Genomic DNA, 15,844 nt, shown 5'->3' on the forward strand with positions numbered 1-15,844 from the left:
GAGTTTGCCTTCTTGGACTGATCATCATTTTTGGCCATGGCCTTCTTTATGTCATAGTTTTGAGAAAGATAGTTTGAGCTAGTTAGTGCTCAGGAATCTTAGTGCATCACTATGCTCTCAGTAATTTGATAGCAGAAAGTGCCTGAGGCTTCATGAATTCAAACTCTACACGATTTACAAACTGCATTTTAAAATCTGCAAGTAATTAATTCCAAACACTTATGGTTATTTTCAAATTGTAAGCAACTGCACAAAGTGCTGTTTGTATCAGCATAAATGACTACTTGAAGTATAAAGCTACAAACATTTGGATCTCTCAGTAGTCAGGAATTAAGTGCTCTGAATTTAGAGAAAATGCATCTCATATAAAGTACACATACAAAAACATATGGCTGGCACCACTTGACAAAAAACATGTATACTGTATAGATGTGTAGCTTAGATAAAACAGATAAACATATCCATCAAGTTTATGCATGCAAAAAATTAAAAGTACCACTATGGAAGTCAGTGAAAAACCTTTCATTTTACTTCAAGCTAGAAAGAGTAATTCCACCAAAAATAATAATCTGACAATTTTAGTAAGCTGTGTTTTGCATAAATGAATCTTGCTACAAGTGAGATGCAAGCCTTGATGAGCAGATAGCCAAGGATGAAGTAAGAGCAAAACAAGTATCTTAGAAAACTTCCTTTGAATTGGTTTAGGTATCTTTTGAACACTCAGTCATTTTTACAGGACTTACCTCTCCTCACCACATAAATGCTTTCCAGAGTGCAATGTTCTGTATTCTATATGGCCTTTTTTTAGAATAAATAATAAAATGAACTACATAATAAAATGTTTAGGGGAAAAAAAAATATTTATTGCATTATAAAAACAAAACAAAGCAAAAACCCCTAATACTAACCTAACCATCAAAAATTTACTTAGAATATTTCAGAATTAATTTAGAATTTGAATTTACATATTTGAATTGGCTTTTCCACTTGAAGTTTATATTTAAAGTTCTTCATGTGATAAATCACATTACTACACTACTCTTGGAGCATAAGTAATGAAAACATTTTATGTGGTGATTTAAAGTACAAAATTCACAGTAATAAAGTTTTTTCTTATGTAATTAGTAGTCATTTCCTTATCTATCACTAGCAATTGCATAGGTGCAATTAAAAACGAGTGATATTTTATGAATCGTCATCAAATTACATATTGTCAATTTGAGTCACATTTTATAAGTCTTATCAATTAAAGAAAATTTCAGCTTTAGAGGGTTCTAAATGAACCATAGGCCTAAATTATTTAGCAAGCTTTATTAAAAGCTTCTCTGAAATAGTTATTTCTTTATCGAGGCTGGAGAGCACATCCACGTAGAGAGATCTGGGGCCCTGGGCTGATGGCAAGTTGAACGTGAGCCAGCAGTGTCCTGGCAGCCAGGAGGGACAAGCCTGTCCTGGGGCCATCAGGCCCAGCATGGCCAGCCAGGCAAGGGGGACTGTCCCTTTCTTTATAGCTCTGGAATGTCCCCACCTCAGGTACAGTGTGCAGTTCTGGATGTCTCAATATATGAAGGACATCAAATGATCAGTGTGTGCAGAGGAGATCTTGAGTGCAACACTCAGGAGGTGTGGCTGAGGTCCCTTGGCTTGTTCAGCCTGGGGTACGAGGAGTTTGGTAACAGCTTTTTCAAAACAGGACTTCAAAATTATAATTTTAAAGTGTCTTACTGACAACAACATAAAAACAAGCTGTAGTATACCAATGAAAAGTTTAAAAATAAATTTTAGCATGTCATTGGCAACTGTCAAGCTGCTAAACTGCAGCTTCAGAACGACCAAACACATCACAAAGTGTTACAATGGTGTAGCATTATGCATTCATCTGATAGCTCATTCATCTAATTTAATTCCAACAGGCAGACAGCTATTTAACCATCAAAATATACAGCTCTACTTCCTTATCTTCTTTACTATTTTAGGTTTTTACAGACTTATTTTGAATAGGTAAAAGCAAATACTCCTGCTTCTTTTCTGTGTTATAAAAATAGGAACTTTCTAGAACTTGCTTGGGTTTTATTCTGCCATCACTTGAATCCAGATGTATTGAATCTCAGCTAAGTGCTCTAATCAGTTTGCCTCCCTTTCTCAATTTCTTCTCTAGCTGTTGAGCAACTTCACATAAATTAAATACTCATTAGAACATTCATCTAAGATTAATTTTATTTCTATCTACATGGTTGTAAAAGGGCACTTCAAAATAATTTGAATTGCTCTCTAAGTAGAATTTTGGGGTGGGGGGGTTGGTTAAAATTTCAGAAATTGTTGTGGTTTAGCAAAACAGAATCTATTTTGCATATATTAAATAATGATGTTCCTCACATTAAACTAACAGTATTTACAAAATAGTAACACACAAATTGTTGCAATTTGTTTGGGTACCTATGGATAACCATTCCAGCTGCAGCACCATGAACATTTTAGCTTTGAGATTCCAGTGAGCTTGATCCAAGTAGACCCCAGTGGGTCATTCCACTTTTACGGGCCCTGACAATACTGGACTCAGATGGGTAATCTTGCCCTGGTTGTTTTTATTTCGTAAATATTTTTCTTTATTTATTAACTTTTATTTATTCTATCATATTGGTTTGTTATGTTATAATTGATATGTTATATTATAAAGTCCTATTTCATCTCCATCTACTCTAGACAGGATATCTTATCTATTAGTCAAAAAAGTTTCATATTTTAAATAATACAGAAATAGTGATGGACTAATTATTTGCTACCCTGGCAGAAAAGTTCATTTATGATAGTTTGTACTTAAGCAAACTTAAAATCAAAACCCAACTTTAACATATTTTTTTATGCAAAAACATGGTTTTAAGAGAAGAGAGTTAAATGAAGATGTCCACAAATTAATCACCAGTAATCTCATACTCTCTCTCACAAAAAAATAAAATATCAATCTTCAGGATATTGTAAATATTATTGTATTTTTCAGTTAAGTATCCTAAACTGTTTTCTAGTGATATGATTATCCTTCACTTGAGAATGTTTTTGAAGCTGATAATGATTCCTTAAAAGAGCAGCCTACAACAAATTAAGTCCAAATTTTGAAGCAAAAAGAGAAAAGGCTGAATTCTTTGAAACCAAATTAATGATCATTGAAAATTTCACTTATTTTTTTTTTACTAACTAGGAAATTTAATCAAATTATTCCCAGAATTCTATGAGCATTTATCAAATCCTTCATCTTTTTATGACTGTGTCTGGTTTGTTTTTCATTTTTAATAAAAAAATCTTTCTCTGATCTTAACTTTGCTCATGGTCAGGCTGAAGTTTTTCTTTTTCCATTCTTTGACTTTACTGCATCATTCTGGACACCTGTTATGTTTTCATTGTGCTGATCATCCCATTTTTTAAATTGTTCCAAACTTCTAGGCCTCCTATTTCACAGATCAAGCTTTGAACTGTCATCTTTTCATTTTTCACCAGGTTCCCTCCATAGGTACTGAGACATGCTGGAACCATAGGATCTAAACATAGATATACGTGTGTGTAAATATATGTATATGCATAAACACACAAACACACACATACAGATATATAAAACTACTTGTATCTGTGTCCTTAAATCTCTCAGGTGTGGTCTACTAGTCCTTCACTACCATGTAAGAAATTACACAGTATCTGCTTTCCTATCTGCTTTTCCTGAAACACTTCTCTGAGTTGTTATTTGATGAGTTACAATGAGGGCTTTTTCCAAATTTCATCTCAGTGTAAATACTGCACCAAATCAGATTATTCTGGAAAATTGCTCAGACAGGAATGCACTATGTCACTCTACAAATTGGAGACTATAGGGTGGATATAGGGAAAATATTCTCACTTTATCATGTAATGTAACATGAGTAAGCAAAATTATGGGATCTTTTTTTTTTTATTTTCCTTTTTAAATTTTAATTGTAAACATGCATAAATATGGGATCAGGACATCCTTTTCTCCTCAAACTTATAAAACAGTATCTGTCTAAACATCAGAAGTTGAGAAGAAATTATAGCAGAATTGCTTACTACTTCAGAAGGTATGGATAACAACAAAACCATCATTTTCTCTTTGCTATATTTTTTTTTTCAAAAATGTCATCTCAGCATCTCTCTATTCAGTTTATTTTACTCTAAGTGAACCACAGACTCTTTTTTCTTTCATCCTTTGTTAAGGAATACCTTTTTTGATTCTATATATATAAATACATGTGTGTGTGTGTGTGTGTATGTATGTGTGTAAAAATATGTATTTTAACCACAATATTTCTCCAGCAATAGTTCTTAAATCTGAAACCTGATTAATTATTACTTGTTCCTTTTGGACTTTTCTGACATAAGATCTTTTTTACTTTATTTTCTTTATTTTTCCCTCCAATAGATGGATGTGTTTTTAATGATAATATATTACATATTTCTCCCTTCACAGCTATTTTTATTGTTAGAAAAAGCTTACCATTGTAATATCACTAATCCAATTTGTATTCCTAATGTTAGCTTCATAAAAATCTTGACTCATGCAACTATAATCAACTAGGGATTCTCAAAATTACTGAGAATTGAGAACCTAATTATACAAAGTTCATTTAGAAGTAGTCACATATCATAAATCAGCTATTAGTGGAACTACTGAAGAGAATGAAATTAACTTTCAAAATGTTTCAGAATTGTACTGCACAGTATTTCAACCTCAAGACAAAGAAGGCAAATGTTTTGGATGACACTATTATGGCAGCTGAGAGTGAGACAACAACGAACTTTTTAATTCACCAGGAAAAAAATATTAACAGAATATAGGTTGGCCATTGATTCTCTATGAATATTTTTTGTAAATATACAAAAGTCTAATTTCTAAGTATATTTGAATTTACCTATATTTTTTTTCAGAAACTCATGTTAAACTTCCCAGCTTTCTTTTAATAGTTGAAGATTCCAAAGTTGCTCTTATTTACCTTGTGGAAAAATGACTAGGTTTTAATAATTATCTCATCCTTCAGGATTTACCTTTGAACTTTTCTCTGGGGCTTGTTTCCTATTTGGGGGATCCAGGTATTTTATTGAAAGAAAACAGGAAAAAAATATCTTGACAGTAAAATTCTCTAAACTTTCAAAAAATGGCATTAACTCATTTGATTTCTGTTCATTCAAAGCCATTATTGAGTTTCCAGCACAGTCCAACTCCATCACCATGGCTGTAGTTTAAAAGGGGAACTTCTGAAACTGAGCAGCAGCCAGAGAAAGAAAATGGAAAATACAAGAGTCAACGCTGTCTGCATCTTCCAGGAGAATTAGTCATCCACTAGGAATTCTTCTAGCAAAACTAGCAGTTATATGGTTAGACAATGCTTAAATTATGGGACACCAGCTTCTTAATGTTTCTGGAGTTATTATGCAACAAAATTGCAGAAAGTAGTATTTTTTCGGCATCAGCAAAAGTAGGGAAATGTACCACAGAGAACAAGGCTGTTATGATTTTTTAGTATATAAGCCTCAGAGCTTTATTTAACTCTGTTATATTATCTTGAATGTGTGTCATGAAATTAGTTTATGATGACAAGAAAGAAGAATACCATCTGGAAACAGAGCTGTAACAAAAGATGCTTTCATGGAAAAGATCAAGGTTCTTCGAGAAACAATTGGGGAACATGTCTTGCTTGAAGTTATAGTGAATGGAAAGGGCTACCTCATGGCATATGTTCCAGACTGATAAAATAAAATAAAACAAGGAATGCCTAAAATATCTCATCAAATCCAAATTCCACATGAATTCTAAAAATTCACTGAGGCAATGGCTCGGCTCATGCAAGTTATTAACTGTTAAATAACCTTTCTGTTATCATCCTCATTTCTTCTCAGAATGTACACAGAATTGTTTGGATTTCATGTGAGGTCCGCAGGAGGTTTAGGAGCACACCTGATTTTTTATTAAAAGGTTAAATTCGTGAGTTACAAATCATGGACAGAATTTCAGTCTTGTGAAAGATATTTGTATGCAGGAAAATACAGCCAGAACAGGCAGTATCTGGAGAAATATAAGAAATATTTAGTAGACACTGATGATACCATGAATTTATGTATATTTTTCTGAGACCTGTTTGCTACCCCTTAGTAAAATGACAAAAAAAGCCAAAACCAAACATTTAAAATCGGACACTGAATGGTTAGAAAATTTTTGTTTCTTTCTGTTTTGAAGCACTAGTAGAAGAATTATCTGTTGAGTACTGAATGAAATCAAATACAAAAAACAGACCTGGCCAAAATATTTCTTAAGTTTTTTGATTATCAACCCTTGTATTTTTTTTGGAGCACGGAAAAGTATAAAATATTTATTTGCAGTGAGGAATTACGATACAAGAGCCCTTACTCACAAGTAACCATTACTGGATGAAACAACTTCCTTTTGTTGCTCACCCACATGGGCATCAATAATACTGCCAAGAGAGTGGTAGGAGTAGCAGAAAAGGGCATCCACAGGGCATGAGAAAAGGCTGAAGAGAATAGGAGGCCAGAGAAGTTCTCAATCCAAGGGGAAAAGTTCAGGTAGGAGTATCAGATTCCAGCAGAATGGCACTTTACTAAGGAGCTGGTGCTGGGTAACAGGGCTTTGATCTCTTTGACCACAGGGTCTCCTTCAAGGAATGAGGACAGGAGGGGAGATATAGGATTTGCCTGGCTGAACAGGGCAAGAGTTCTGCTGACCTAGTGAAGAGAGCTCTAAACTAAGTTTGTCACGGACAAATGCCAAAACCTAAAGGCAAATGGGAGAAGAGACCCAGGGAAGAAGACATGGGGACAAGGCAGTGAATATTTCTCTCCCTCTCAGAAAGCAACACGAAGCCATTTGACGTGCCTGTATGAAAAAACATGCTCCACAGGACAAACTGGGCAAACTGAAAGTGCACATATGGTCACAGAACTATGGTGAGAGAGTTCACTTGCATGGAGGGCTCCAATGGATAGACTCAGACTCTATCTATGATTTTCTAATGCAGGAAAAAAAGAAGGCTGCACCTTACACAAAGTAGGATTTTGAATTAACAGAACTCTCTCTACTGCACTATAGGCAATGAGCTCTTAAGCTCCTGTGGGCTAGAATGAGAAGGGAAAGTCAAGAGGGAGGTCATTATTGAATATCTGCTATAGGTTATCTGATTGAGCAGTGATCAAAACTGTTAAAGTACCAGAAGTTTCCCAGACACAGGGTCTGGTTATCATCAGAGACTTCAACCACCCCAGCATCTCTGGGGATGGCAGCATAGCAGAGGGCAAGCAATGCACTAGATATCTGATTTCACTTTTTTTTTTTTTAATGCATGTACAGAACAGACCAACCTGATGTAGGAGCAAAGAACATGCAGACAAGTCATATTTAAGAGCAGCTGTAGTCAGAATTACCATTAGCTGAATATCTTGAGGGAAGTGAGAAAAGCAATTTATAGAATCAACACCTTGGACTTCAGCAAAGTAGATTTCAACTAATTTATGAAGTGATAAGCAGGATGTCATGGGATGATGTCTTGAAGGGTACAACTGCCATTCAGACAGACTCTTATGGCAGGATTTAACGAGCTGGGAAAATAACAGAAACCTCACGAAATATCAAAACAGAAATGCAATATACCTGGAAAAGTCCTATACCTGGAACAGGATCATTCCATGTAGGAAGGAATTTTTTGCTAGGTGGCAGCTCTGACAAAAGGACCTGAAATCCTGGTGAAACACAAGCTGAGTGTATGGTGCACCTCTGCAGTATTGAAAGCTTACCTTGTATGGGTTGCATGAGCAAGAACACAGCCAGCAGCTGAAGAGAGTTCATCTGCCTGGCACTTAGGAGGCCCCATCTAGAATGCTTTGTCCAACCCAGGGTCCTTCAGCACAAAAGAGACACTGACAGTGACAGAACAAGCCCAGAGAACGGCCACAAAAACTTCAAGATGGTGAAGAACACGTTGTATGAGACATGAGGCTGAAGGAAAAGGATTTTTCAGACTGTACAAGTGGAGGGTATGTGAAAATCTTATAGCACTGTTTAGTTTAGGAAAGAACCAGAATGGAAACAGAATCTTTTCATAGACCCACAACCAAAAAAGAGGAAGTAGAGATAATCTGTAAAATTCTAACTTAACTTGGATGTGAGAATAAGGGCAGCTGGGAACCATAACTGGTTTCCAGACAGACATTACAATCTTCATCCATGGAGATATTAAATTTTCAACTAGGCAAAACCCTGAGCAATCTGACACAACTTTGAAGTTATCTATGCTGTGAGCAGGAGTAGGATTCAAAGGGACTGGACTGCCCTTCTAAGTTTACATCACTGAAGCTTTTTTCCTGGCCAGGGGCCAGGTCCTGTCATGATATTGATATAGCTGTGTCCCACGTAAACAGAAAGGAAACAACATAAATAGATCATAATCTGTCTCTGAATGCAAACTCCGGAGTGTCACTGCTTGAGTTATTAGAGTTTTAAATGGTGTCAATTTTTAGACTGGAGATTAGTACACGTTAATTTAGGGGAAAAAACCCTCAAAATAAATTTATTTAATCTGCTGTTTGTATTTAATAGATATTTCATGTCTTCATTTTTACCTCTGCAAAATGGAACTGGAAAATCCCACGATGCACCATTCCCAGGACTCACAATACATGTCAACATGGCATGGCCTTCTAGGATGTAACCAGAGATACAGCTATATCGGATTTTATCTCCAATGTTGAATCTGGTTCCATGAAGTACTCCTTTAGGTATTTCTCCTGGGTTGCCACATGTATGACTAGGTAATACTGTCAAAAGAAAGAATAAAATAAAATACAGTTAAAATTTGCAGAATGAAATAATAATACTTGTCTAACAATTATAACTGACTATTTGGCTTTGGTTTTTTGTTTTTTTAAACATGATTCCTTATACAAATAAGGTGAAATTAGGTTATGGAATCTTCTTGTGCAAAACATTTCAATTTTTAATAGATGCCATCATTTTCAAAGTTAATTTCAAACTCACTTCTTGGTTTAACAGTCTTTCAGTGGAGTTCCTAACAGATCTATTTTCAAGCAAAGTGTCTTACATATCTTGCTGCTTTTCTTTGAATGGAGTGAAAGAAATTTGTATTTAATTCTACCTTGTCAATATTGCAAAGATATTCATACAACATAATTATGGGTGCAGACAGTAGAAAGCCCTTTATGTACAGTTTTCATTTAGGTGATGAAATAGCAGTTTAAAAGAATGCAATAATTAACTGTTCTCTGACAGTAAATTAAAGCCTCAAGTATATAAAAAAAAAATATTTTCTTCTTAGTTTCACATTAGTTCAGGTTCTAGAAAGTAAATTAAGTCAATATTTATTAAAAGAAACAGAAAATATTAAAATAACTAAGCAATGACATTGGGAAAATATGAATGGACACATTTTCTTCTTTTTTATTGCAGAAACTAATGACCATTTGTAAATATTAGATATTTGAAAGAGGTTGTCTGAACAAGTTATCATCTTAAAGATGACACTCCTCCACCTACAAAAAACCAAAAAATGTGTGTAGGGGAGGAGAGAAATCGGTTTGGGTCTCAAACTTCTTTGAAAGCTTTTAATGGAACACCACTCCATTCATTGAAGTAGTACAACTTTAATTTCCCTTAGAGAAGAGCTAGAGAGCTAAAGTGGTCATGAACAGAGCACGCAATATAAACCTGTGCATCAAAGAAATGGTGGCCACATATAATTCAGGTATAATTTCAGAAGCCACATGCTTGATAAACAAATTCTTTTACTCCCTACTTCCTCTTTCTCCTTACTATACCCATCTGCAGAAGAAACTTAACCATGCCAGCCTCTAACCTGCTTGTTGAGAGGATTAATTACTCAATACAAGCATATCCTCAAAATGTTTTAAAGCATTATATCAATATATCAATATTAATTATGCCCCATTATACCATGTAAGTTCAATTAGTGAATGCATGCCCTTAATTCATTACTCAGTCACGGTAGCATTTAGATGATGGTAATGACACTAAATTTACAAGTCAAGTTGTAAAAAATTTTGAAAAGGCCAAGAAACATCAAAAGATATTAGAAGAGAGAACACTTTCACTTACAACATAATTTTATTATAAAAGTAACAAAATATTCTACAAACACTAGCAAGAAAACAAAAATCACCCAAGACTCTAATGAACGAGGAGTTAGACACGTCTTCTACTCATTGCTGATCAAAGATCTAATATTTCTTGAATTAAGGAAACTAATTAAAGTTTTTTTGCAAATAGCTATCAAAGGTAGAAGCAAACATTATGATACCTGGCTTATTTTGTACTGTTTCAGCAGGTTTAACAGAATAAGGTATTTCTCTGGATAATAAAAAAGTCACTTCTTCATTCACATATATCAGAAACATTACAGATAAAGTCTTACATATAAAATAAAGATATCAGAATAATTGGAATAAAATAAAAATACTGATTTGTATTACAAAAAGCTGAAAATGATGATCTATTACAAGCTACAGCATATACTGCTATATGTTTTTAGGACTACAGAAAATGCTACCTCTATCTTTTCAAACTTTCCCCTGTTCACTGTATTAGTCATGATAGGTTAACACAGGCATTTGTTCAGTACAAGTCAAACAAATGAAAGTTTTTTAATTCCTTTGATACAGGAGAATACTTGGCTTTGAGAAAAAAAAAAATCTTTGTTATTTTCTAATCAAAATATTTTTACAAAGAACTGTAAATTGAAGTAGTTTCATGAAAAAATCTGATGCATGCAGCAAAAATTTATACAATCCAAAAGCCAGCTTTTATTTTTATGAGAGGGTGTTCTATAAAAAAAAAAAAAAAATTGCATTATTCAAAGCTACTATGAATTCTGATAGACTGCATTCCCAAGGAAACACATCACAAAAAATCTACATCTGCCATATAAATAACAACTGTCACTGGCCAACTGCTGAAACTGTATTGCAGCAAGTCAGTCTTGTATCTCTGAAAAGTCTCCTAAAATATGATGTTTACCTGCATCTTCTTACCACTACCTCTGTCAAGAACTCCAGAGAAAATGGTACTTGGCATCCTGAAATTTGCACGCACTTCACCACAACCTCCTGAAACCCAGTGAAAAATGAGTGATCTGAGAATGACAGCTATACTCAATAATACATGTAATAGTTCACAGGACTTCACCACTTTTCAAGATCAAGCATTCAACTACATTATTTATGTGCTTTTCTAAAATTTTGACTGAAGTATATTAAGATAGACACAGAGTTTCATCTGCACAGACTTTACTGTTTCTAGTCTAGACCTAAGATAAATTAGTCTTTGAAGGTTCCTAACAGCGAACAAAATAGTTTAATCTTTGGATTATGAGGATTCTAGCTGTCCAAAGCTATCATATGCATCCATCAAGCTTTAAATTCACTGCCAAACTTCCAGTAAAAGATCCATATTTGTCTGTAGAGTTACTGAGGTCTACTGTCAATAAGATTGCAGTAACAGGCTCTTGATTCATTACTTTGATGTTAGCTGTGTATTGAGAACTATTATAAACTATGCTACACTGAAGCACTTAAGATAATGGATTTTTTATATAGAACTAATGTTAGAGTGCTCTCACCATGCTTCATAATTTTTTTTTTTTCACTCAAGGCCTTTCCAATTTTGGAAAAAAAAAGTAACTCCAGTGTTTGAAGAAAAATCTGTGTAGTCTTGGTATTTAGTCTTAGGAAAAATATGCACAGTGGATAGTCCAGGATGTCTTTCTCCAATTTTCTTCTCAAGTGGCGTGTCTATCGTCACCATTCTGACAGACATAAAAACCTGTGCAGACTTCACTTCCTAGCACAGATCAATCTGTAGCACTGCTTATTAGTTAAGATTTATTCATAAAATTAAGCTAAAAGATAGGCCTTCCTCATACATTACCTCTATCTTCCTGGACAGAAGAAACTTTTGACAAATGCACATGATCAAAATACAAAATGAAAAAATTAATGATCTAAAATGTCAAAGGTTTAACTTCCTGCTCAAACAAACTATGTATACTAAATTTTTATTTTTTTCAGAAAAGCATTCCAAACATTACAATCTATTAATGTAATGTAAATATTTATTATGAGACAGAAACAAAAAGCTAAAATGTAGCAGGACTGTAAAAAATAGTAGAAAAATGGAAGCTTGGTGATATATGATTTTTCAGTTAAAGATTAATAAATAAACTCATATTTAACAAATGACTCATTCTGAAATGGTGTGTATCAGATTATTTATTTATACAACCTTTTCAAGACTCTTTTTAAGGTTAAACTTTATTTATTTGCAACACAGGCCACTTGAAAAAAAATATTGACAACACCTTAAACATAATAATCCTTTACTTTCACTTATCAAGAGTTTCCTTTATTTTTTTCCTATATATTAGACTTCATGATCTACCTTTTTCTGATTTATCATAGAAGAGAAACCCCTAAAATTAAACGGCAGTAGTTGATAATGAAAAAAAAAATAAATATAAATGGTAGCTGTCACTGGACTGAATAAACTTTTGAAGGACTTTTTCACCCAAGTTTTCTTACTATGGTCTCCACACTGGAATGGAAGAGTCTTTAAATAAGCAATAAGCAATACCTAAAGTTTTTCATGTGTTCGCTTCAAGCAGTGCCACTGCCAATGCCACTTCATGGCATCGTGACACTGGCAATGCTATGTCCTGATTTGGTAAGATCTTTTCTTCCATTTTAATTTAAGAAGTTGAGATACGTTCTGATAAGTCCTGAAGGATTTGAGGTCTCTGGCAGTCCAAATCCTATTAACTGTTACATGAATAAGACATCTGGATTTCAAACCAGTTATAAAACTACAAAAATTAACTTCCCAATCTTTGCTGAAGTTAGTATTCAGAAGCTCAATTTGACTATAATTTTCAGGAGAAATAACAGATTTCTTTTTTGTCTCAGATGTCACAATCATCAACTAGATTGCAAAGATCGCCTAGAGGCTTTAGCAGCAAAAAGCTCAAACTGCTTATGTCAGTTAAAATTATGTCAGTTTCACCCTTCTGTGAACCACTTGCTCAGCTTATATAGGCCACACACAGTAGTTGGAACTTGACAGCAACAATTCAGAAAGCAGCTTAGTGCCAATTAGGAAAAATAGGAAGGGGAAACAAGAAAGAAAAGGAACTAAGTAAATGTTTTTCCTACATTTATTTCAATATCTTCACATGACTTTCAAGGATGTATTGTATTTGTTATTTTTCCTGTTACTAAAACAGCTGAAAAAGTTTTCCATGTTGCTTTTAGGTTTAGCCAAATGTAAACTTGCTGACTTTTTGCTGGTCCTTAGTCCGTCTATTACAGTCCCCTGAGTGTTTTCTGACATTACCTTAAATTGGTGGCCACAGGCAAAACTGCACACAAAGGAATAAGCATAAGTTAGGAGGAAGTGAGATACTCCTTTGATACTAATGATAACTTTGGAATTACAACACTGGGAGGGACTTCAGAAGCTCTGTGGAGAAAATCAGGGTTTCAGAAAATGTCAGGGTGTATGTCAAGATTTTCAGCAAGTGTGAGCAACAGCCCATGATACCCTGTCCACATAGCTACAGTAAGAATTGCATTTTGTCATTTCATGCATAAATAGAAGACATATATTCAACTGTATTTACAGCTTCAGAAGAAGAAAACAGGTTTTGAGGAAGGTAATTACTATATATATATGTATGTATGTATGTATGTATAATTACTCCTATAAACAGAACACAATAAGATCACAAATAGAAGATAAAGACAGCTCCATTTCCTTGCAAAAGTGGCATTGAAACTGAAGTTTCTACTCAGCAAACTGAGTATCTTTTCCAAATTTTAACTTTCAGTTCAACATTAGACTGAAAGAGCTAACAGAATCATTAAAGGTAAATCATGCACAGAATTTTCACCTTTATTCTCTCCAATTTTGAGGAAATTTTTCTCGAGTTACAAATAATCATGATCAGAATCTACTACTAGAAAGGTAGTAGCCAATTATTTGTCATTTGCACATGTGCACATACACCCACACAGACACAACTAATTTGTAAAATCTTTAGTGTGCAAGTTACCTAATAACAAACTTCTATCTTTCTTAAAAATTGTTTAATCAAAAATTAATGAATTTCACTATGTTTACACTCAAGAAAGGACAAGTTTACTCATAGAAACAAAAACATACAAAGTGCAGCTTCACAGAATACCTGGTAATTAAACCATATTTACACTAAAAAATGCCAAATATGATGTTCAAGGGTCTACAGGGCACAGATTTGTACCTATTGCAGTATTCAACATGGTTCTCTATTTATCTGCTGGCAACCTTTTTGTTCAGACTGTTTTTGTTGCAATTTTTTTCTTAAAATAATACAAGCAAAAAAAACCCACACAGCCTTATTGGGTGACAGAAATAAAGCTGTCATGTATAGTCTTGCTATCTTATTTTTATCCAGTCCAAAGATCAGAAGAAATTTCTTTCCTGTTGCATGTTACTTTCTGTATTTGTGCACACATGAAACATTGCAATATTTGCTAGATAAAATGCTTAGATTTTAACACTTTTGAAAGACTCAGCTTTCTTGTTTTACAAGCATTTACCCAACTGTGTCTGTCCATCTCTAAGGATGTACAAAACTGTATTGGATTGAAAGCTATGAAAATCATTTAGGAGTATACAGCACCTTTAAAACTTTAATACATCTTTCGCATTAAGATTGATATTTTAATTTTCTTTTGCAGGTAATAACCAAAGATTGATGGATTTTATTTTTATTGTGTTCACTTTTATTATGTAATAAATGTCTTGCTGTTGGTTATAAGATCATAAAAGTCACTATCATACAAACAATGCCAGAAAACTCTCAAGTGCAAAGGCAATCTGAAGTTAGAGCTAAAACTTTCTATTTCCTCATACTTATTTTGGTTCAGATGTGCTACACACAGAGGTGAACTGAGATCAAGAAATATTTTGAGTTTTTAGATCTCTCTTGAAAGAGGACAACAAGTGGAGCATGGCAGTCCAGGCCAGGGCTATAAAAAGGATTTGAGGATGTGCAAAATTTATAAACAGAAACTTTGCCAGCTATCAGAAATGAAAACTAATTAGTAATTTTCTTAAAAATATCAAAACAATTCCCTTCCATCTCCTCTAAAATGTTCAGTGTATTCTATGGTCTGTCTTCCAGTTTGTCAGTAAAATCATCAGAAGTATGCACAGTATCTGCCCTTTGCATTCCAAGAAAGACCTTCTAGCAAAGAAGGAACTCCTGTCTTCTCAACTAGCCTTCCACAGCATTAAACTTCCAAACTGTCAATAACAAAAATGCAATTGGAAGACTAGTTCATCACCTCACATATGATAACAAATTAATCTAATAAAGTATCTTTTTTAACCTGACCACTTTTGACGATCCCATTTGGCAAAAGACCTATAGTCATAAAAAAAATCATCCATTCTGTCTTTGAAAGCCCTGAGGCCATGAAGGTAAAAACAACAATATCTCTGTGTGTTAAAAGAGGCACTTATCAAGCAAAAGGGTAAGTGCAAGAAACTGTTATGACCTTATGTGAAGGCCCACATAGAAATCTGATTACCCATGTTCAAATTAGAGTTATTTCAGTAATTGAGTATGAAGCAAACGCATAGCAGGATTCCTTAAGTGATCAAGAGCTGGAAAGCTTTTAAGAGGATACTGGAAGGTTTTTACAGCCACAATCTGAGAAATTAAGATTAAAATGCAGTCATTATGAAGACACTGCAAGGCAAACACCA

General features: G+C 34.0%; 1 protein-coding gene across 4 annotated transcripts in view; it reads right to left on the bottom strand.

Annotated features, from left to right (window-relative positions):
- CSMD1 (CUB and Sushi multiple domains 1) overlaps positions 1-15,844 on the bottom strand; it is a 1,072,055-nt gene that overhangs the window by 508,080 nt on the left and 548,131 nt on the right. For all 4 annotated transcript variants that reach the window (XM_086876027.1, XM_086876026.1, XM_086876028.1 and 1 more), the window contains exon 4: positions 8,632-8,826. In XM_086876027.1, the coding sequence (XP_086732153.1) occupies positions 8,632-8,826 (195 nt within the window). The remainder of the gene's footprint in view (positions 1-8,631; positions 8,827-15,844) is intronic.

Source organism: Cyanistes caeruleus, chromosome 2, assembly GCF_971803275.1.
Source record: "Cyanistes caeruleus chromosome 2, bCyaCae1.hap1.1, whole genome shotgun sequence".
Lineage (NCBI taxonomy): Eukaryota > Metazoa > Chordata > Aves > Passeriformes > Paridae > Cyanistes > Cyanistes caeruleus.